We start from the raw sequence: 22,601 nt of genomic DNA on the forward strand, positions 1-22,601 counted from the left end.
ATGGCGGACACTTTGGACAATTTTGACACATTTTTTGGGACCATTTTCACAGCAAAAAATGCATTTAAATTGCATTTTTTATTGTGAAAATTACAGTTGCAGTTTGGGAGTTAACCACAGGGGGCGCTGTAGGAGTTAGGGTTCACTTTGTGTGTGTTTACAACTTTAGGGGGGTGTGGCTGTAGGACTGACGTCATCGATCGAGTCCCCCTTATATAAGGGATCACTCGATCGATACGCCGCCACAGTGAAGCACAGGGAAGCATACGGCTCTCCCCGTTCTTCAGCTCTGGGGAGCGATCGCGACGGAGCGGCTAAACAAATAGCCGCGCCGTCGTCCCGGATCGCTCCCCGAGGGAACCTGACCGCCGCATGTAGGGGAGGGGGGGGGGTCCCGATCGGACCTCCGACCCGCGGAAAGGCAAGGACGTACATGTACGCCCATTTTCCTGTACGTGCCATTCTGTGGACGTACATATACATGCGGCGGTCGGGAAGCATGTTATACTTACCTCCACGGTGCAGCTCGTTTTGCACAGAGTGTCCCCGAATCTTGTCTTCTGGGGTCCCTCAGCGGCTGTCTCGGCTCCTCCTCGCAAAAGCTTTCAACCTTCATGCGAGCTCGCTCGCATGGTGGAAAGCTTTTGCGGGCGCGCTCCCGTGATACAGCAGCAGGCATAGCCGCCGACTATCACTCGGCCCTGCCCCCGGCGCGCCGCGTCATCGGATGTGATTGACAGCAGCGCCAGCCAATGGGAAAAACTATCACCCCTAGCACCAAAGTCAAAAGTCTCGAAGTCATTTTTGACACCAACATGACAATGGATGCACAAATAGGGTCAGTAGTCAGTGGATCGCACCATCTGCTGCGCCTACTACGCAGACTCACCCCCTTTATTCCGAATGAAGACGTTGCAGTCGTGGTAGGAACAATTGTCAACTCCAGACTTGACTATGCAAATGCTCTCTCGGCCGCTCGATTAGTGACCGGCAAAAAAACATGGGAATCAATTTCACCTTCACTGAGATCTCTTCATTGGCTGCCAGTAAAAGAATCACTTTCAAGGCACTCTGTCTAATGCATAAGTGCATTCATGGAAACGCCCCCCAATATCTATGCGAAAAAATAAAAGCTCACAACCCCAATCGTATTCTGCGATCCACCAATCAAAACCTTGTCCAGATACCCAAAGCCAGATACAAGTCCAAAGGAGATAGAAGGTTTGCAGTCCAGGGACCTCGACTGTGGAACGCCCTACCAACCATCACTCGATTGGAGTTGGACCACTTGGCCTTCAGGAGAAGGATGAAAACCCATCTCTTCTGAGGTCAAAGGGTTTCACTCACGGAATGGATTCAGCGCCCAAAGGCAATTCAGTTTACATGTGTTGCGCTATATAAGTTTTTCACTCACTCACTCATAACAAGATCATCATACCAACAGTCAGACATTGTGGTGGTAGCGTGATGGTCTGGGGCTGCATTGCTATGAATTCTGAGCTCCACAAGTAAATCCTAAAGGAGAATGTCCTTCCATCAGTTCATGACCTCAAGTGCACTTGGGTTATGCAGCAGGACAATGATCCGAAACAACAGCAAGTCCACCTCCAAAAGGTTCAAACAAAGCAAAATTTAGGTTTTCTGCAAAGAAAAGTGGGCCAAAATTGCTCCACAGACTCATTGCCAGTTAGTTATCGCAAATGCTTGATTGAAGTTGTTGCCGCCAAGGGTGGCACAACCAGTTTTTAGGTTTAGGGGGCAATTACTTTTTCACATAAAGCCAGGCAGGTTTGGACAACTTTTTTGCCTTAATAAAACAAACCAATTTAAAAAACGCATTTTGTATTTACTCGAGTTATCTTTGTGTAACGATAAAATTTGTTTGATGATCTGAGTCATTTAAGTGTGACAAATATGAAAAAAAAAAAAAAAACAGGAAGAGGGCAAATACTTTTTTACACAACAACTGTACACACACACACACACACACACACATATATATATATATATATATATAATTTTTTTTTACACACAGTTAAAGTGGAGTTCCACCCATAAATATAACATTACATCAGTAGTTTTAAAAAAAATGTCATTAGTCCTTTAAGAATTTTTTTTTTTTTTTAGATGCCTTCAAAGTGTTGTTGCTAGGCAGAATAGTTAATCTTCCCTCTTCCTGCACCTAGGTGCTTAACCTACACTGCACAGACTCCTGGGAATGTAGTGGGTGTAACTTTCCAGGAGTCTGTGCACTCCCCAGTCTCGAAGAATCATGTGACTTGGACAGTACAGGTGCTGAAACCTGATCTGAAACCTATTACACTGCTTGTGCAGCACTGAGCATGTGCGAGATCTGCAAGGCTGAAATCCAGGAAGTCATACAGTCTGGCTTCATGATGTCCACACTGAAGATGGCCCCAGTCGATTTCTATTTTATAAAGTGTCTAAATGCTGTAACAACCTAACAAAATGGACCTTAGTTTACAGACTAACTTTACTAGAATACATTAAGCTTGTGTATTACAGGGGTATTTATATTTAAAAAGTGAAATTGTGGCCGGAACTCCGCTTTAATGCCACCAGAATAAAATTATAACAAAACAATCCAAACGAATCTGAAGGGCAGACTTTCAGCTTTAATTCAAGGGGTTGAATATAATTATCAAATATACATTTTAGGAACTGCAACCATTTTATACACATTTTCAGGGGCTCAAATTATATTGAACAAATTAGTATAATCATAAATAAAAAATGTAATATTTTGTTGAGAATCCTTTACTGGCAATGACTACCTGAAGTCTGGAACCCATGGACATTACCAAAGACTGTGTTTCCTCCTTTTTGATGCTTTGCCAGGGTCTGACTGCAGCGGTTTTCTGTTTTGTTTGTGGGCTTTTTGCCCTTAGGTTTGCCTTCAGCAAGTGAAATGCATGCTCAATTGGGTTGAGATCAGGTGATTGACTTGGCCGTTGCAGAATATTCCACGTTTTCCTTCAAAAGCTCCTGGGTTGCTTTTGCAGTGTGTTTTGGATCATTGTCCATCTGTACTGTGAAGTGCCATCCAATCAACTTTGCTGCATTTGGCTGACAGTATATCTCTAAACACTGCAGAATTCATCTGGCTGCTTCTGTTTTCAATAAACACCAATGACCCAGTGCCACTGGAAGCCATTCATGCCCATGCCATCACACTGCCTCCACCATGTTTTACAGATGTGTGCTTTTGATCATGAGCTTTTCCAAGCTTTCGCCACACTTTTTTCTTCTTTCCGTCATTCTGGTACAGATTAATCTTAGTTTCATCCATCCAAAGAATGTTTTTCCAGAACTGGTCTGGCTTTTTAAAATGTTTTTTGGCAAAGTATAATCTGGCTTTTGAATAGTTTGCACCTTGCGGTGAACCCTCTGTATTTGCTCTTGTGAAGTCTTCTCTCGATTGTAGACTTTGACAATGATACGTCCACCACCTGGAGAGTGTCCTGCACTTGGCTGGATGTTGCGAATGGGTCTTTCTTTACCATAGAGAAGATCCTGTGATCATCCACCCATTGTCTTCCATGGACGTCCAAGCCTTTTTATGCCACCAAGCTCACCAGTACATTATTCTTTCCTCAGAATGTACCAAACTATTGGTTTGGCCACTTCTAATATTGCTGCCATCTCTTAGATGGATTGGTTTAGATTTTTAAGCCTTACAATAGCCTGTTTCACTTGCATGGACAGCTCCTTTGAACGTTTGATGTAGGTTCACAGGAATAGATACCAAATACCACACCTTTATCCTGCTTAATTGATGAAGAAAATATGAAGGAGTAGCCCACACCTGGCCATGGAACTGCTTTAGATTTAATTGGCCACTTACTCTGGTCCCTTGAAAATGAGGGGGATGGATTTTAAGAGCTGCAATTCCTAAACCCTTCCTCCGATTGGATGTACATACCTTCAAATTAAAACTGCACTTTCAGGCCATGACCATTATAGAACTATAGCTTGAATAGGATTTGGTAAATACATAAAAAAAAAAAAAAATTGTGCCCGAGTCCAAATATAAATATGGACTTAACTGTATATATGCACACACATACACTGCTTGAACAAATTAAAAGGAACACTTTTTAAATCAGTATAGCATCAATTCAAACACCTGGCATATTGATTGATCTGGTAAGTCAGGCTGGGTTCACACTTGTCCGACAAACGCTCCGACATTGGGGGCTCATGTCGCATGACGTGTGAAAATCAATGTTTCCCTATGAGAGCTGTCTTAACTGGTCCTACACAAGTCGGTCCGACTTTGAAAATGCTCCCTGTACTACTTTGGTCCTACATTGATCCTACTTCAGCCCATTGAATATCATTGAAGTCGGACCAAAGTAGGAGCCTTGTCCTAACGATCCGACTTTTGACATCTGACATGTGATTACAGCAGCAGTAAAAGGAATTTATCTCACACTGGGATTGTTTTGATTGGTCAAAGAACAAGTCAGACAATCACAAAGTCGGATCAAAGTAGTATCCTGTTCATGAAAGTCGGATGGATGTAGGACCAATGTAGCATTAATGTAGGACCAATGTAGGACCGATGTAGCAGCGCAAAGTAGGATGAAAGTCGTGTAGTATAGTGTGAACCCAGCCTTAACTAGTAGCCGACCAGCCACCGTCATTATACGGCGGCAGGTCGGCTCTCCTGGGCGAGAGCCCGTAGCTATACGTCCTATCGTATAGCCGCCACTAGGGGGCGCGCGCGCGCCGCCGGAGGCGCGCGCGCGCGCTCCCCGCTCGCCCCCGACTCCCGTGCGTGTGCCCGGCGGGCGCGATCGCCGCCGGGCACACGCGATCGCTCGGTACAGAGCGGGGAACGGGAGCTGTGTGTGTAAACACACAGCTCTCGTTCCTGTCAGCAGGGGAAATGCTGATTTTCTGTTCATACACTGTATGAACAGAAAATCAGTGTTTCCCCTAGTGAGGCCACCCCCCCCCCACAGTAAGAACACACCCAGGCATACTTAACCCCTTCCCCGCCCCCTAGTGTTAACCCCTTCACTGCCAGTGGCATTTTTATAGTAATCTAATGCATTTTTATAGCACTGATCGCTATAAAAATGCCAATGGTCCCAAAAATGTGTCAAACATGTCCGAAGTGTCCGCCATAATGTCGCAATACCGAAAAAAAAAAATCGCTGATCGCCGCCATTACTAGTAAAAAAAATATTAATAAAAATGCCATAAAAATACCCCCTATTTTGTAAACGCTATAACTTTTGCGCAAACCAATCAATAAACGCTTATTGCGATTTTTTTTACGAAAAATATGTAGAAGAATACGTATCGGCCTAAACTGAGGAAAAAAAATGTTTTTTTATATATTTTTGGGGGATATTTATTACAGCAAAAAGTAAAAAATATTCATTTTTTTCAAAATTGTCGCTCTATTTTTGTTTATAGCGCAAAAAATAAAAAACGCAGAGGTGATCAAATACCACCAAAAGAAAGCTCTATTTGTGGGAAAAAAAGGACGCCAATTTTGTTTGGGAGCCACGTCGCACGACCGCGCAATTGTCTGTTAAAGCGACGCAGTCCCGAATCGCAAAAAGTACTCTGGTCTTTAGGCAGCAATATGTTCCGGGGGGTAAGTGGTTAAGTAGCAGAGGGGGTTGTTAATTGTATTAACACCAAAAGCACCTGAAACTGATTAACAACAGGTACACTAGATGGGCGACAATGAGACAACCTCCAAAACAGGAATGGTTTTACAGGTGGAGGCCACTGACATTTTTTCCCCCCTACATCTTTTCTGACTGATTTTCATTGGTTTTGCATTTGGCTAGGCTCAGTGGCCCAGATTCACGTAGAATCGCAGCGGCGTAACGTATCGTAGATACGTTACACCGCCGCAAGTTTTCATCGCAAGTGCCTGATTCACAAAGCACTTGCAATGAAAACCTACGCCGGTGGCCTCCGGCGTAAGCCCGCGTAATTCAAAGGGGCGTGTGCCATTTAAATTAGGCGCGCTCCAGCGCCGGACCTACTGCGCATGCTCCCTTTTGAATTTCCCGCCGTGCTTTGCGCGAAGTGACGTCATTTTTTCGAACGGCGACGTGCGTAGCGTACTTTCGTATTCCCGGACGTCTTACGCAAGAAGGAAACATTTTTAAATTTCGACGCGGGAACGACGGCCATACTTTATACAGCACATACGTGTGCTGTGTAAAGTTAGGGCACCTAAAACGACGACTAACTTTGCGACGGGAAACTAGACTAGCAGCGACGTAGCGAACGTGAAAAACCGCCGTGGATCGCCGTAACTACTAATTTGCATACCCGACACTGGTTTACGACGTGAACTCCCCCCAGCGGCGGCCGCGGTATTGCATCCTAAGATCCGACAGTGTAAAACAATTACACCTGTCGGATCTAAGGGCTATCTATGCGTAACTGATTCTATGAATCAGTCGCATAGATACTCTGAGAGATACGACGGAGTATCTGAGATACTCCGTCGTATCTCGGCTGTGAATCTGGCCCAGAGTCACTACTGGTAGCATGAGGTGATACCTGGACCCTATAGAGCAGTGGTTCTCAACTTCATTCCTCAAGTACCCCCCCCAACAGGCCATGTTTTCAGGATTTCCTTTATCTTGCACAGGTGCTTTAAATCAGAGTCAATGGCTTGGTATTTTGGAAAACTATTTTATCCAAGAGAAATTCCCAAAACATGTCCCGTTGGGGGTACTTGAGGACTGAGGTTGGGAACCACTGCTATAGAGGTTGCACAGGCAGTCCAACTCCTCCAGGATGGCGCATCAATACGTGCCATTGCCAGAAGGTTTTCTGTGTCTCCCAGCACAGTCTCAAGAGCATGGAGGATATTCCAGGAGACAGGCAGTTACTCTAGGAGAGCTGGACAGGGCCCTAGAAGGTCCCTAACCCATCAGGACTGGTATCTGCTCCTTTGTGCAAGGAGGAACAGGATGAGCACTGCCAGAGCCCTACAAAATGACCTCCAGCAGGCCATTGGTGTGAATGTCTCTGATCAAAGAATCAGAAACAGTCCTCTAGTGAGCCCTGTACTCACTGCCTGGCACCGTGGAGCTTGATTGGTATTTGCCATTGAACACCAGAGTTGTCAGGTCTGCCACTGGCTCCCTGTGCTTTTTTTTTTTTTCCAGATGAGAACAGGTTCACCCTGAGCACATGTGACAGACGTGAAAGGGTCTGGAGAAGCCATGGAGAATGTTCTGCTGCCTGTAACATCGTTCAGCATGAGCGGTTTTGGTGGGGGGGGTCAGTGATGTCTGGGGAGTCATATCCATGGCGGGACGCACCAACCTCTATAGGCTAGACAATTGCACCATGACTGCCATTAGGTATCAGGATGAAATCCTTGGACCCATTGTCAGACCCTACAGACTGCGCAGGCGCCATATAGAGCCGACTCGCAGGTTGGCTATTTACGGAAAACTGGTGACGCGCTTTATGCGCCATGGGAAGTTTTTCACCAGACGTCAATCATCTAAGCTCTCAATAGGAACACCCAGTCCCGCGGGAATCAGAACCCGGAAGCCGGGGGGAAAATAGCAATTAAACGGTATGTACGGCAAAAAAAAACCCAGCATACTGTACATGTCGTTAGTATGCTGGACGTAATGTTATATAATTGTTTTAGGGTGAACCTCCACTTTAAATCAAACATGCTGGTCCAGGGTTTGAAAGCTAAAAGTTATACAGTGCCCAAAAATGTACCACCCAAACTATGAAACATTGGTGGCAGCATCATGAGGGGAGGCTTTTCTTCAGCAGGCATAGGGAAGCTGATTGGAGTTAAGGGGAAGATGGATAGAGCCAAATACAGGGAAATCTTAGACGAAAACCTGTCTGCAGAAGACTTGAGACTGGGACAGAGATTCACCTTCCAGCAGGAAAACGACCCCAAACATACAGCCAGAGCTACAATGGAATGGTTTAGATCAGTGATGGTGAACCTTGGCACCCCAGATGTTTTGGAACTACATTTCACATGATTCTCATCTACACTGCAGAGTGCATGAGCATCATGGGAAATGTAGTTCCAAAACATCTGGGGTGCCAAGGTTCGCCATCACTGGTTTAGAGCAAAGCATCTTCATGTATTAGAATGGCCCAGTCCAGACCTAAATCCAATTGAATCTGTGCCAAGACTTGAAAATTGCTGTTCAGACGCTCTCCATCCAATCTGACAAGAGCTGAATACAAATGCATACCACACTTTTCAGATATTTATTTGCAAAAATGATTGAAAACCATTTATCATTTTTCTTCCAACTATGTGCCACTTCCCCAATAAAATACATTTAGGTTTTTGGTTGTAACATGACAAAATTTGGACAATTTCAAGGGGTATGAATACTTTTTCAAGGCACTATAGCCAAGGACAAGCGTCTAAATTTCAAAGATTTTCCTCTAAATAGCTGAATCCCAGAAAAGACTTGCATATAGCAGGGATAACCTAATTTCAGGAAGCTCCTTGGGGTCCTTCCTCTCACCTACATGCTACTGCATTGCCACAGTCTTGGCCACCCAAAGGTTTCTGAGTAGTCAGTTTAGAGAGGAGCCCTATGATTTTAACCTGGTCCCCACTTCAAAAGAGCATTGTGTGTGTGGAACAAATTAAGTTTATTTAACATGCTCTCCTCTCTCCCTTTCATCTGCTGTCATGTAAAGTAGGGAAAAGGAAAAGATCTTTCAACAAACCAATGTTCTAAAAGACAAAAATCACAGTAACATGCAATAGGTACCTGGATACATCCGTTATGACTGATGAGACTTTATCCTCTTCAGATTGTAAAATTGTGAATAGATCCTCAATCTACAAAAGAATATTAGTGAATGTCCATTAATACCACCTTGTACCTTAGCACAGGCTGTAAACACGCATGTGTAAAGTACTGAAAATTATTTTATTTGAATTTTTTTTTCTGTAAAGTGTATGCATAGCCAAATACATATTTAATCTAGTCTTAGAAAAGGTTGGGGAAGTTAAAACCGATCAGGCAATTTTTTTTTGCAGTCTCTGTCCAAGTGGGGAGTTTTACCTTCATTTCCTATCTTTGAGAAACACCAGGAAATGAGAGAAAATTACCATCTTAGCTGTCCTGTCACCATAACATGTGTCCTTATTGGATGATTTAGCCCCACCTCTTGTGTTAAAAAAAAAATTAATAAAAAAAAAAAAAAAAAAATTCAGTATTATTTTTCAGAGAGCAGAATTTTCAATATTACAGCAAAACAAGAGCATCCAAACACCAAAAAAGTTAGACATCATTAAATAATTTATTGAAGTATCAATACAGATGCATTAATTTGTAACTTTTATATCTGCCTCGAAGTTATCTTAAAACTGGCCATACATTATACAATTTTCTTATTCAATTTAGTTTAGATTTAAGCCAGATTGCATACAAATTAACCACTTCACCCCCCGGAAGATTTGGCTGCCCAATGACCAGGCCATTTTTTGCGATACTGAAGTGCGTCTACTGACAATTGTGCAGTAATGCAACGCTGTACCCAAACAAAATTGACGTCCTTTTTTCCCCCCACAGAGCTTTCTTTTGGTGGTATTTGATCACCTCTGCGGTTTTTATTTTTTGCGCTATAAACAAGAGCGAAAATTTCGGGAGGGGGGGCAATAATGATCATATGATCAGAAAGCCCCTGATCACAAAGAGAGCTTTATTAGCCAGTAACTGCCAGGAGCGTGCTTGGCGTGCACTCATGGCACAGCTTTGTTTACATTCTGGTACGCATATATGAGGCCACTCAGCAGTAGGGCCCACGCGCCGTAAGGCCCCTTTCGCACTGGGGCATTATTCAAGCCAAGCCTCATCTGCAATCCCAATGTGCTGTTAAAGTACCGCTAAGACCCTAACGTTTTAGGGCGTTTTTTCAGTGCCTCAGTGTGAAAGAGTAAGGCGTTTTTACAGAGCTTTCAATTCATTTCAATGGAGAGGGGCGTTTTTGGAGCGTTTTTTTCAGCGCCCAAAAGCTGCTCCAAAGATGCTGCTTGCAGGACTCAGTGTGAAAGGGTCCATTGAGATGCTTGGAGAGCATTTTATGAGCGTTTTAATAGCGCTATTTTTAAAGCTAAAACGCTGTAAAAAAAGGATTTTTGTACTCACCGTAAAATCCATTTCTCTGAGTTCATAGACGGACACAGCATCCTTTGACCTTAGGGTTATGCTTCTTCCTACCAGGAGATTTAGGCAGAATTCTACAGCACTTAAGGTGTTAAAAACTTTCCTTCATGCCGCTCCTCCCAGGGGGCGTGGCTCCCCCAGGCATAACCCCCACTCTGCTTTAGCAGCCTCAGTTCGTAACAAGCAGTACAAACAAAGGAGGGGTGGGTGCTGTGTCCGTCTATGAACTCAGAGAAATGGATTTTACGGTGAGTACAAAAATCCTTTTTTCTCTTTCGTTCATAGACGGACACAGCATCCTTTGACCTTAGGGACGTCCCCAAGCAGTGTCAAAAAAATTCGAGGGGTGGGAAAATAACACAGCAAAAACAGGTTACACCCCAAACAAAACCGGAGTTACTCAACGGAGGAACTCCAACCTTAAACTGCCGCCTGTAACACCCTGCGGCCGAAGGAGGCATCAGAAGATGCACTCACATCCACCTTATAAAACTTTGAAAAAGTGTGGAACGACGACCAGGTCGCTGCCTTACACACCTGTAACACAGAGGCTTGGTGTCGGAAGCCCAGGAGGCCCCGATCGCCCTGGTCGAATGCGCCATGACCCGAAAGGGAGGCGCCCGCCCCTTCAGGGCGTAGGCCTGAAGCACAACCTGTCGGATCCACCTGGAAATGGTGGCCGACGAGACTGCCAGGCCCTTACTGGGACCGGACACAGACACGAACAGCGAGTCCGACTTCCGGAACGGAGCTGTCGCCGACAAGTAAACTCGAAGGGCCCGAACCACATCCAGAGAATGTAAAGAGGCCTCCTTCGGGTTCTTCGGCTGAGGACATAATGATGGAACAACAATGTCCTCGTTAATGTGAAAGGCCGAAACGACCTTCGGAAGAAAAGAGGGCTGCGGGCGCAGCACCGCCTTATCCTGATGGATGACCAAGTAGGGGGCCTTGCAATACAAGGCCGCCAGTTCAGACACTCGTCTGATAGAGGTAATAGCTACCAGAAAGACCACCTTCTGCGACAAAGTCAGCAAGGGGATCTCCCGAATGTCCTCAAAGGGGGCACGCTGAAGCGCCGAGAGGACCAAGTTCAAGTCCCAAGAAGGTAGCGGAGGGCGCACCGGGGGGGCCACATGCCGGACCCCCTGCACAAACGTGCGAACCAAAGAATTCGCTGCCAAGGGACGCTGAAAATAAACAGCCTGAGCAGAAATCTGACTCTTGATCGTGCTCAAGGCAAGAGCCTGGTCCACTCCCCGCTGTAGGAACAGCAGGATCCGGGACACCACGTAAGTACGGGGGTGCCACTTCATCTCCTCACACATAGAGATGTATGCTTTCCATGTACGATGGTAAATTTTTCGAGAAGTGGACTTCCGTGCACGCAGCATGGTAGAGATTACCGGGCCCGACAGGCCCCGGTCCTTCAGTACCTGGTTTTCAACAGCCACGCCGTTAAAGCCAGTGACCGTAAAGCAGGATGGAAGATCGGGCCCTGAGACAGGAGATCTTCCCTCAGAGGCAGACGCCAGGGGGCGTCTGTCACCAGACGTACCAGGTCCGCGTACCAAGAGCGACGCGGCCAATCCGGGGCGATCAGGATCGTTGGAATACCTTCGGCTTCCACCCTGCGCAGCAGGCGGGGTAGGAGCCTTAGAGGAGGGAAGGCGTAAATCAGGTGATATTGACCCAGGGAGCCACTGACGCGTCTGCCCACGGGTCCCTTGACCTAGCCACAAACCGTGGTACCTTCCGATTGAGACGGGACGCCAGAAGGTCCACGTCTGGAGTGCCCCATTTTTGGCACAGGATCTGAAACACCTCCGGGTGGAGAGACCACTCCCCTTGATCCAGAGTCATGCGACTTAGGAAGTCGGCTTGCCAATTCAGAACTCCCGGAATGTATACCGCCGACAGGGCCGGAACGGACCTTTCGGCCCACCGAAGTATGTGAGCGACCTCCGTCGCCGCGGCCGAGCTCCTTGTGCCGCCCTGATGATTGATGTACGCCACGGCCGTGGCGTTGTCGGACTGGATCCTGACAGGACGGCCCTGTAGCTCCAGCGACCACCTGACAAGGCACAGCTTGATCGGCAGGCGGGACTCCTCCCGAGTCCAGCGCCCCTGGGCTGACTGGGTGCCCCAGACGCCCCCCCAGCCGAAGAGGCTGGCATCCGTCGTGACCACTGTCCAGCGGCACGGAAGAAAAGACTTCCCGGACCGAAGCACCAGAGACGTCAGCCACCATGCCAGGGAAGACTTGGCCAGATGGCTCAACCGAATCTGGTGATCCAGAGAAGATGGGACCCTGTCCCATCGTGACAGAATCTCCTTCTGTAGTACCCTGGTGTGGATTGGGCATACAGAACTGCCTCGAAGGAGGCCACCATCAGACCCAGAACCCGCATGCAGAAGCGAAGAGATGACCACTTCTGGGTCAACAACTGTCTCACTGCAGATTGCAGGGTCAGCAGGTTTTGCGATGGGAGGAACACTTTTGTCTCCCCCGAATCCAAAACCAGCCCCAGGGGTTCCAGCCTCTGGGACGGAACCAACACTGATTTTCTGAGATTCAGAAACCAGCCGAACTCCTGCAGAGTCCGACACGTGATGGACACGTCCTCCTCTAACTCTGAGCCTGAAGAAGCTCTCAGGAGAAGGTCGTCCAGGTATCCCACGATAGCGATCCCTCGCTGCCGTAGCAAGGCCAGGATCGGGGCGAGCACCTTGGTGAACACCCGTGGTGCCGACGCCAGCCCGAACGGGAGGGCCACGAATTGATAGTGGTCCTCCCCGATCGCAAAGCGCAGATACCTTTGGTGGCTTGTGCAAACGGGAACATGCAGGTATGCGTCCATGATGTCTAAGGACGCCATGAAGTCCCCCTGGTGGAGGGACGCCATGATAGAACGGACCGACTCCATCCTGAATCGCTGCACCTTGACAAAGGAGTTGAGGGCCTTTAGGTCCAGGATAGGGCGAACCCCTCCCTTCTTGGGGACCACGAACAGATTGGAGTAGAACCCCCGAAACCGTTCCAGCGAGGGGACCGGCACAACCACCCCCCTGTCCAGAAGATCCTGGACAGCCCCGGACAGGGCTAGCCGACGATCCGGAGGAAGCTGGAGGTTGGATGGAAAAAAAATCTGTTTGGGGGACAAGAAAGGAACTCTATCTTGTACCCCGAGGCGACCACCTCGCAAACCCAACGGTCGGATAGAAGAGAATTCCACCGATCCACGAAGTCGTGAAGCCGTCCCCCCACCCGAGACCCGGGCGGGGGCAGACCTTCATGCGGAAGCAGGCTTGTCCGCAGGCTTGTTCGGTTTTTTGAACCAGGGGCGCTTACGCCCGGCAGCAAGGGCTTTTGCACCTTGCGGACCTTTTCCAGCCGCGCTGGCGCACGAAAAAAACCGTTTAGGGGGTAGTAAAAGTAGGACCTTGCTTGCGGCGAGGTTCCCTACCCTTCCCCGACTGAGGGAGCAAGGTGCTCTTACCTCCAGTGGCATCCTTAATGATGTCATCCAGGGATGCCCCCAAAAGCCGTCCGCCCTTAAAGGGCAAATCTACCAAGGCCTTTTTTGAGTACTGGTCAGCCGACCAGCACTTCAGCCATATAAGGCGGCGCAGAACCACTGCGTAGACAGAAGCCCTGGAAAGCAAAGGAATCTAATCCATATCCGCCTCGCAGAGAAACTTCTGACCCTGAATCAACTGTTCAGCCAGGTCCCTAGAGGACTCGGAAGCCCCCTGGACCTCCAGGTCCTGCAGCAGGAGCTTCGCCCTTTCAGTCAGCGTCTGAGCTACCAGGGCTCCGGCCAGAGCCGGCCTTACCACCGAACCCACCACCGAGAACAGGGAGCGGGCCACGGCCTCCACTCTCCTATTAGCGGGGTCCTTGAAAGCAGGAGCCCCCTCCACAGGCAACGTAGTAGCCTTACTCAGTCTGGACACAGGAGGGTCCACCGACGGAGGAGTGACCCACTTTTTTAAAAAAGTCCTCCTCCAGGGGGTAACGGTAGCAAAGCTTTTAGGAACCGTAAAAGCCTTTTGCGGTGTATCCCATTCCTTATACAACATATTGTCTAAATAAGGAACACAGGGGAATACCTTAGCGGTACGCGGTGGTTTGCGGAATCCAAAAGGACTGACACCGCTGGTGTCTCCGCCAAATCCTCTAAATGAAGAGCCTCACGCACCGCAGTAATAAGAGCTCCAACAAATTCCTTATCAGCAGACTCCGCAGCAGAGTCATCCTCGCTGTCCATGTGGGTTAAGCCCGCATCCTCTGACATGACAGAACCAGAAGCATCAGATTCTGCGTCAGAGATATCCCCAGAAACAGCCTCCGGGGGGGGGCGCTTTTTTACCCCCCAACCGAGCACTGGCTGCTTCAAACCTGGTGAGAAAAGACTCCAGGACAGCCGACACCGATTCAACAGATGTGGCAGGGGGAGGGGCACTTAAGGGTTAATTCCGGCATTGTAAGAAATGAGGGGCCTGATACAGGCTCCATATTGCTGTTGCCATTTCACCCCTACTGCCAAGGGCAGGAAAAAAGTCCCCCACAGGTCACCTCCCGGCCGCTAGAGCACAGTATGGGGCCCCCTGAGACTCACCACCCCCTGGTACAGCGCGGTCTGTGAAGGCAAGTGTGTGCTGAGGAGAAGCTGCAGCGCTGCGTCTGTCCCCTCAGATGATTCGCGGTCTTTTTTCCCCGCCGAAACGGCCACTAGAGGCCGAACTAGTGCTGAAAATGGCGCCGGCCACAAGAAAATGGCCGCCGAATAATACAAGCGCGGCTCCGGCAAAATGGCCGCCGTTGCGCAGTTTTAAAAAGACAGTGTACCCAAAAATGACAGTACACCAAAACAGCACACAGCACACACAAAAATGCCCAGAATGTCCACCACAGTCCCCTGCAGTGACACAGAACAGCCCCAGCCATACCCGAGTGAAAAAAAAAAAAAAAAAAAAAAAAAAAAATATGAGCCCCAGGGAAAAAACCCCCTGCACAGCCGTCACCCAAAGGGGAAAGGAGGGAGAGGAATAAGGGAGAGAGGAAAGCAGGGGAAAACCCTCAGTCGACCTCCCAAGGGAAAACATTCCAGCCAGACCACTTACCTGAGTAAGGGGCCACTACTTACCTGTCCTGCGACTACCTGGCTGGAGGTATCCCAGACAGAACCAACGTCCGCGAACGGCATGGCTGTCAGCCAGACACACTGTGACAAGGCCATAGAGACCGGTCATATGTGTGCCCTAGAACCGAAGTTCCCCGGCCGCCCCTGGAGCAATGGGGCCTGTCGTGGACGTCCCAAAGCGGAGCTGAGGGCCGGCACACGCTCGAAGGCCGAACCTGGGGGGACTACAAGGGTCGAGGACCCAGCCTGTCACCCAGTCGGCTGTTGATAGAAGAATCGCAGGATTCAAAAATAAAAATAAAATAAAAAAGCGAGGAAAAAACTCGCAAAATGCAAAAAAATTTGCAAGAAAAAACTCCAGAGTCCAGGACTCCAGAGAGAGCCTGACTCTCCTGACGGTTAGGCAGAAACAAACTGAGGCTGCTAAAGCAGAGTGGGGGTTATGCCTGGGGGAGCCACGCCCCCTGGGAGGAGCGGCATGAAGGAAAGTTTTTAACACCTTAAGTGCTGTAGAATTCTGCCTAAATCTCCTGGTAGGAAGAAGCATAACCCTAAGGTCAAAGGATGCTGTGTCCGTCTATGAACGAAAGAGAAAACGATTCAGTGTGAAAGGGGTCTAAGGCCGCATATATGTGTACCCCCGGCGTGAAGGGGTTAAAGTAGTCATACCTGCCCGTTTGCACTGTACACGAGCCATGTATGCACAGTTCAATTTAGAACTTCGGGATCTGCAAGAGCGACATCTTGGCTAGAGTGCGGTCGAGTATAGTTCCGCTTTAACTGATGCGGTTTATTTCACATACCTCTCGCCTCTTGGCATCTTCCTTGTCCCTCACAAACACAACTGGTGGAACATTGCCAAGAACATGATGGCTTATCATAAGATGCCTCGGAAAAAAAAATACATATGTAAATTACAATGCATTAAAAACCAAAACATCTAAACTTAAAGCCACAGTGAACAGTACAACTCTGCTGCAAAGACAGTGGGGTTGATTTACTAAAAAATTGGAGTGTGCAAAATCGGGTTCAGCTCTGCATAGAAACCAATCAGCTTCCAGGTTCTTTTGTCAAAGTTTGAATCTCGGCCGGTTCAGCAGAGATTCGAACAGTTAATTGGCAGGCTGAATGTACCAAGTTGATCGATCAACTTGGGTACAACCAGCCTGCCGGATTCTCTTGCCAGCCACTGCTAAAACAGCTAGTCTCTGTCTTCTTCTTGCAGGGATGGCTTACCCCACCGTGAGAGCACAATTGCTGATTCCCCTGTCAACACTGCCTGTGTTAATGAGGGGGGTGAATCATGGACCCCTGTAGTTGTAGAAAATAAATTTGCATTGTGTATGGCCAGCCTAATTGAGCAAGCTGAAGTTATAAGCCGATTGGCTACCATGCACAGCGGACCAGATTTTGCACTCTCCAGTTTCTCCAGCCCAGCTTAGTTCTCGTGGCCGCCCTCCTCCTCCGAGTGTTGCTTTGAATTGGAGGAAGAGAGCGTCACATGACCATCCATGAAACGTCAGAAGAGGGCAGTCATGTGACCGGGTCCATGCAAGAACAAATCTATTGGAGGCATATTTAGAGACTTTTAGCTAGATTCATAAAGACTTACGACGACGTATCAGTAGATACGCCGTCGTATCTTTAAGCGGTATGCTCAAATTGAGATAAGCTTATCTGTTGCCAAGATACGACCGGCGTAAGTCTCCTACGCTGTCGTATCTTAGCTGCATATTTACGCTGACCACTAGGGGCGTGTACGTTGATTTACGCCGAGAATATGCAAATGATCAAGATACGCCTATTCACGAACATACGCACGGCCGTCGCATGCAAGATACGCCGTTTACGTAAGGCGTTTTTAGGCGTAAAGATAAACCACCAAAAAGATGGCGCAGCCAATGTTAAGTATGGACGTCGGACAGCCGTCGAATTTCACGTCGTTTGCGTAAGCCGATTCATAATGGGGCTGGGCGTAGGTTACGTTCACGTCGAAAACAAGGAGTATTTGCGACGTGATACTGAGCATGCGCGCGCATGCGCTATACGACCCGTGCTTCATTTACATGTATGGTAATGAATCGTGAATTCATTACCATACAACACGCCCCCTACCTGCCTATTTTGAATTAGGCGGGGTTACGCCGGGCCATTTGCGCTACGCCGACGTAACTTAGGAGGCAAGTGCTTTGTGAATACAGTACTTGCCTCACTATGTTACGTCGGCGTAGTGCAAATAGGATGCGCTACGCCGACCTAAAGATAGGCGGCTCGTACCTGAATCTAGCTACCTGAGTTACAATGAGAGTGACACAGGAGAAGCTGTGTATGAGAAAGGTCTGGTAGTGATTTATTCTCAACTTTAGACTAAGATGGCAGTGCTGTCCCAGGAGACTGGGGGTCTCCTGGGAGTGCAGGGGGGGCTGTGTACTGTGCAGAGGGTTGGGGGACTGTGTACTGTGCACATTCAATTTTAATTGACTAAATCGATTTTATTCCACTAAAATGTACTGGAAATTTTAGTCAACTAAAATACGATGACTAAAATGGGACTAAAACTAAAATGCCATTTTTAAAACTAAATCGAAATTTGCTGCCAAAACACTGGATGCTACTAGTAGGAACTACACCCTAACCATAGAAATTGTGGCTAGATTACATTTTAGAATTACTAGATTGTATCAAGTGAACAGGTTACTTGTAAAGGAAATTGCAAATACCTAAACCGTGAAGCATACTTCTGCAGTACTTTTTCTATCTCAGTATCAGTGTCTTTGTTGCCACTGCTTAACCAGTAAGCTCGACAGACTGAAAAGTCCACAGATACGGATACCTACAACAAAAAACATACAAAAGCCAAGTCATTCAAAGATTACAAATGGGTGAGAAATCAAAAGAAAATTGACAAACACTAATCACGAATAGGAAAGTAATTTACAATACCTTTGATAGTTCAATACACAATTCATGAACCTCATCACTGACTTCTGATGTACCCAGCAAGCCGGTTAATGCATCATACAGGATCACATTTAGAGTCTTCATACGAACATTACTTTCTTTCTTTACTGCCTTCTGCTGTTTCATCAAGGCCATTAAACCAGCTGGCTTGTTTTCCTACAAGCAAACATAACATAGGCACTGAAGCCAGCTAAACATATCCAGAACACAAGAACATATATCTGACGGAAAAACAAAAAATTGCTATGCCTAATCAATAAAGATTATATTCTTCTGTTTGTATAATACAAAATGATATAAAGTGCTTCCAAATAATAATAATAATTCCCCCCCCCCCCCATTTTAAATTAAACGAAGAATGGTTAGTATGACAACAGTGGTATCATAATTTGACCATGCTGCCCTCTCAGCCTCACCCAGTCAAGTTCATTAGAATGGACATTTGCTCTAATAAGACTCTTGACAGATGTTGGTCTTTTTAATGGCAAAGAGCTCCAGACTGCTCATGCAGTTCCTCTTCTCTGGACCCCCAAGTGGAGGTTGACAGAAATTACCCAACCAAACAAACAAGAGGTCTGAGGAGTGGCTGATTGAAGTAAAAAAAGGTTTATGATTGTGTGGATGAGACTTACTCTAGTTTTCTAAATGCATACATATTTCAGGTATTCCACATGCCATAATCTAATAATCCATATTTTATTGGGCAGCATAAGATTACCTTTTGAAGAAAACCACCTAAGACTATCCTTACAAGGCATCTTCCTAAGAAGTAGTATAAATAATGTACCTCACTGTCCCTTGTAAGATAGGGGTGTTTAGTCTTAAAATAATGGCATTTTACAGTTAGCGGAAGGCCTCATGCACAATGGAGGCTGCTCCTAGGGGCATCAGGCATTTTTTCCCCCTGCCACTAAATGCCCCTCCATGTTAGCCTATGTGTCCATGCACTTACAGTGCCTTGAAAAAGCATTCATACCCCCTTAAGATTTTCAAAATATTGTCATGTTACAAAACATAATAGTATTTTATTGGGATTTTATGTGATAGACCAACACAAAGTGGCATATAATTGTGAAGTGGAAGGAAAATGATAAATGGTTTTCATTTTTTTTTTTTTTTTTACAAATAAATACCGTATTTTCTGGCGTATAAGACAACCTTTTAGGCTTAAAAACTTGCCACAAAACCCAGGGGTCGTCTTATACGCCGGTACCTGTCTCGGGGATCCATTATTCAAAAGTCGCGCCTCCTCCTTGTGCTGTTTCGCGATAGGCGGAACACTTGGTTTCCCAGCAGAGCCTCTGTTCGGTGTTCCGCCTATCACGGATGTCGTCTCATCCTCGGCTTTGGACGAGAGGACCTCCATGATAGGCGGAACACAGGCGACTATCACGGAACAGCACGAGGAGGAGGCACGGCTTTTAAATAATGGACGCTCGCAGTACAGGAATAAGGTATGGCACAGTGAGGCATGTGGATGTCCACAGTGAGATTCGGAAAAAAGCTGAATAAAGCCCGTTACTCTCAGCGGTTGTTCCGGCTACCCCTCAGCTTCCAGGCAGACTAGTATGAAGGGGGTTGTCTTATACGGCGAGTATATGCCAAAACCCACATTTTAGCTGGAAAAATAGGGGGTCGTCTAATACGCCGGCAAATACGGTATGTGAAAATTGTGGCGTGCATTTGTATTCAGCCCCCTTTACTCAGATGCAACACAAAAATGTCACTCTCTAGATGTGCAAAGCTGGTAGAGACATCCCCAAAAATACTTACAGCTGTAATTGCAGTGAAAGGTGGTTTTACAAAGTATTGACTCAGGGGGGCTGAATACAAATGCACGCCACACTTTTTTACATATTTATAAAAATAAAAAAAATAAAAAACATTTATTATTTCCTTCCACTTCACAATTATGTGCCACTTTAACAAATAAAATTTAAGTTTTTGGTTGTAACATGACAAAATGTGGAACATTTTAAGGCACGTATAGGCGAGGTAGGAAAAACACTTAAAGCTGCTATACGCACCTACAAGCTAGCACTTTAGCAATAATTCATTTCAATGGCCAGAATAAATTATTGCAGAGCTTTTCTCTGAGTGGGGAATGCGTGTGATTTTGCACATGTTCCCCACTCTCAAAGATGTGAAGCCAGTGGCAGAACTACGGCCATAGCAACCCACGCAGGCGCTATGGGGCCCACAGCCTAGTGAGCATAAGGGGGGCCCGGTGAGGATGGGAGCACCGCCGGCATGGTCTCCCAGCCAGGGGAAGAAAGAGGAGAGGATAAGACGAGCTGTCCGTATCAGCAGAGAGCGGAATTGCCCGCTGTAATAGCTTTCATTAGAACTTCCAGTGTTCCCGGGGCTCACCTCTTGGCCGGCACCTTTGATAGACAGAACGCTGGTCCAATGCGGGGCATGTGACGTCATCAAAGGCGTTAGGCCAAGAGGTGGTGCTATGCGACGATGAGCCACGGGAAATTCAAATGAAAGCCATTACAGCGGGCAATCTCGCTTTCTGCTAATTAAGCCGGTTTTCCTCTTCCTCTGCACAGGTGGGGCTGTATAGGGCACAGGCAACGCTGCATTGACACTAGGGCGGCTGTGGGGGGCCCCATACAACATTTTGCTATGGGGCCCTGTGATTTCTAGTTAAGCCCCTGTGTGAAGTTATACTGAAATATTTACAATATGCTGTAAACCCTGCTTCTGTGAAGAGAAAAAGATGCATATTATATAATGCTAAACTATTTACAAGATATCTTAATGGGAATGTAAAAAAAGAGATAAAGTTACATTAATTATATTATGCATTAAAATAAAAAACCTTGTGTGTAGCAGCCCCCCCCCCCCCCAGCACCCCCCTAATAACCTACCTGAGCCTCTTCTCTCTCCAGCGATGTCCACGATCCCCCTCAGCTATCCAGGACATTCCTCCAGATTGGCTGAGAGAGCAGTGGCTCCCACAGCTGTCAAAGTCAGCCAGCCAGCCAATCAGGGGAGAGAGGGGGTGGGGCCTGGTCAGGGCTATGTGTCTGAATTGATACACGGAGCTCTGACTGGGCTTGGGTGCCCCCTGAATTGTTTTTAGCTGCCCTTAGTCGGGCTTTAACCACTTAAGCCCCGGAAGGATCTGCCCCCCTTAATGACCAGGCCATTTTTTGCAATACGGTACTGCGTCGCTTTCACTGACAACTGCACGGTTGTGCGACGCTGTACCTATACAAACTTTATGTCCTTTGCGGTTTTAATTTTTTGCGCTATAAAAAGCAACAAAAAAATACATATGCTATAACACATATCAAAAAAAAAAAAAAAAAAAAATTAATAATAATAATAATAATAATAATAATAATAATAATAATATGTATTCATCTGTATAGGCCAAAATATATTATTCTACATATTTCAGGTAAAAAAATAATAATACACACACACACACACACACACACACACACATTATATATATATATATATATATATATATATATATATATATATATATATATATATATATATATCGCAATAAGCGTATATTGATTGGCTTGCGCAAAAGTAATTGCATCTACAAACTCTGGGATAGATTTAGGGACTTATTTATTTTTGTATTGTTTTTACTGGTAATGGCGGCGAACTGCGATTTTTAGCGGCACTACGACATTGCGGCGGACAAATATAACCCCATATGACACTTTTTGGGGACCAGTGACATTATTACATTGATCAGTGCTGTAAAAAAAATGCACTGATCAATGCAAAAATTACACTGGCAGGGAGGGGGTTAACACATTGGGGGGGGGCGATTAAGGGGTTAAGTGTGTTCCCTGGGTGTCTTCTAACTGTAGGTGGGGGCTGGGCTACCAAGGACATGACAGATCATTGTTCTTGATCACTGGGAACAGAAGATATCCGACATGTCATCTGGCAGAATGGAGAATCTGCCTCTGTATACTGCGATCGTGGGTCACTGGTGGACAGATCTGCGGGCACACTCCCGCGGCGGGCGCGTGCCCGCTATCACCTGTGCAAACACTGACATACACCTATGGCGGTTTGCGCAGGAAAGCCGACCTGCCACAGTATGACGACGGCAGCTGGTTGGCAAGCGTTTAAAATCCTACAGTACAGTAAAGTCCCTTACTTATGAACGAGTTCCCTTCCGGGAGCTTGTTTATAAGTCCAACAAAAAGTTGGTGCTAATCAGTGTGTTCTGAGAGGGGGGGGGGGGGAAATCGCTGCCCCAACATTGCTTTTGTTGGTACAGATTTGTTCAGCCATATTGGTTGAACTAAAAAAATAAAAATAAAAAGAAGAA

At 46.7% G+C, this 22,601-nt stretch overlaps 1 protein-coding gene across 1 annotated transcript in view; it reads right to left on the reverse strand.

The window, feature by feature from the left end:
- RBFA (ribosome binding factor A) overlaps positions 1-22,601 on the reverse strand; it is a 28,031-nt gene that overhangs the window by 2,836 nt on the left and 2,594 nt on the right. Inside the window, exons 3-6 of the mRNA XM_040353831.1 lie at positions 18,269-18,442; positions 18,046-18,158; positions 16,129-16,213; positions 8,778-8,848 (exon numbers count right to left, since the gene is read on the reverse strand). Coding sequence (XP_040209765.1) covers positions 8,778-8,848; positions 16,129-16,213; positions 18,046-18,158; positions 18,269-18,442 — 443 coding nt within the window. The remainder of the gene's footprint in view (positions 1-8,777; positions 8,849-16,128; positions 16,214-18,045; positions 18,159-18,268; positions 18,443-22,601) is intronic.

Source organism: Rana temporaria, chromosome 5 (assembly GCF_905171775.1).
Source record: "Rana temporaria chromosome 5, aRanTem1.1, whole genome shotgun sequence".
In the NCBI taxonomy this organism is placed as follows: domain Eukaryota; kingdom Metazoa; phylum Chordata; class Amphibia; order Anura; family Ranidae; genus Rana; species Rana temporaria.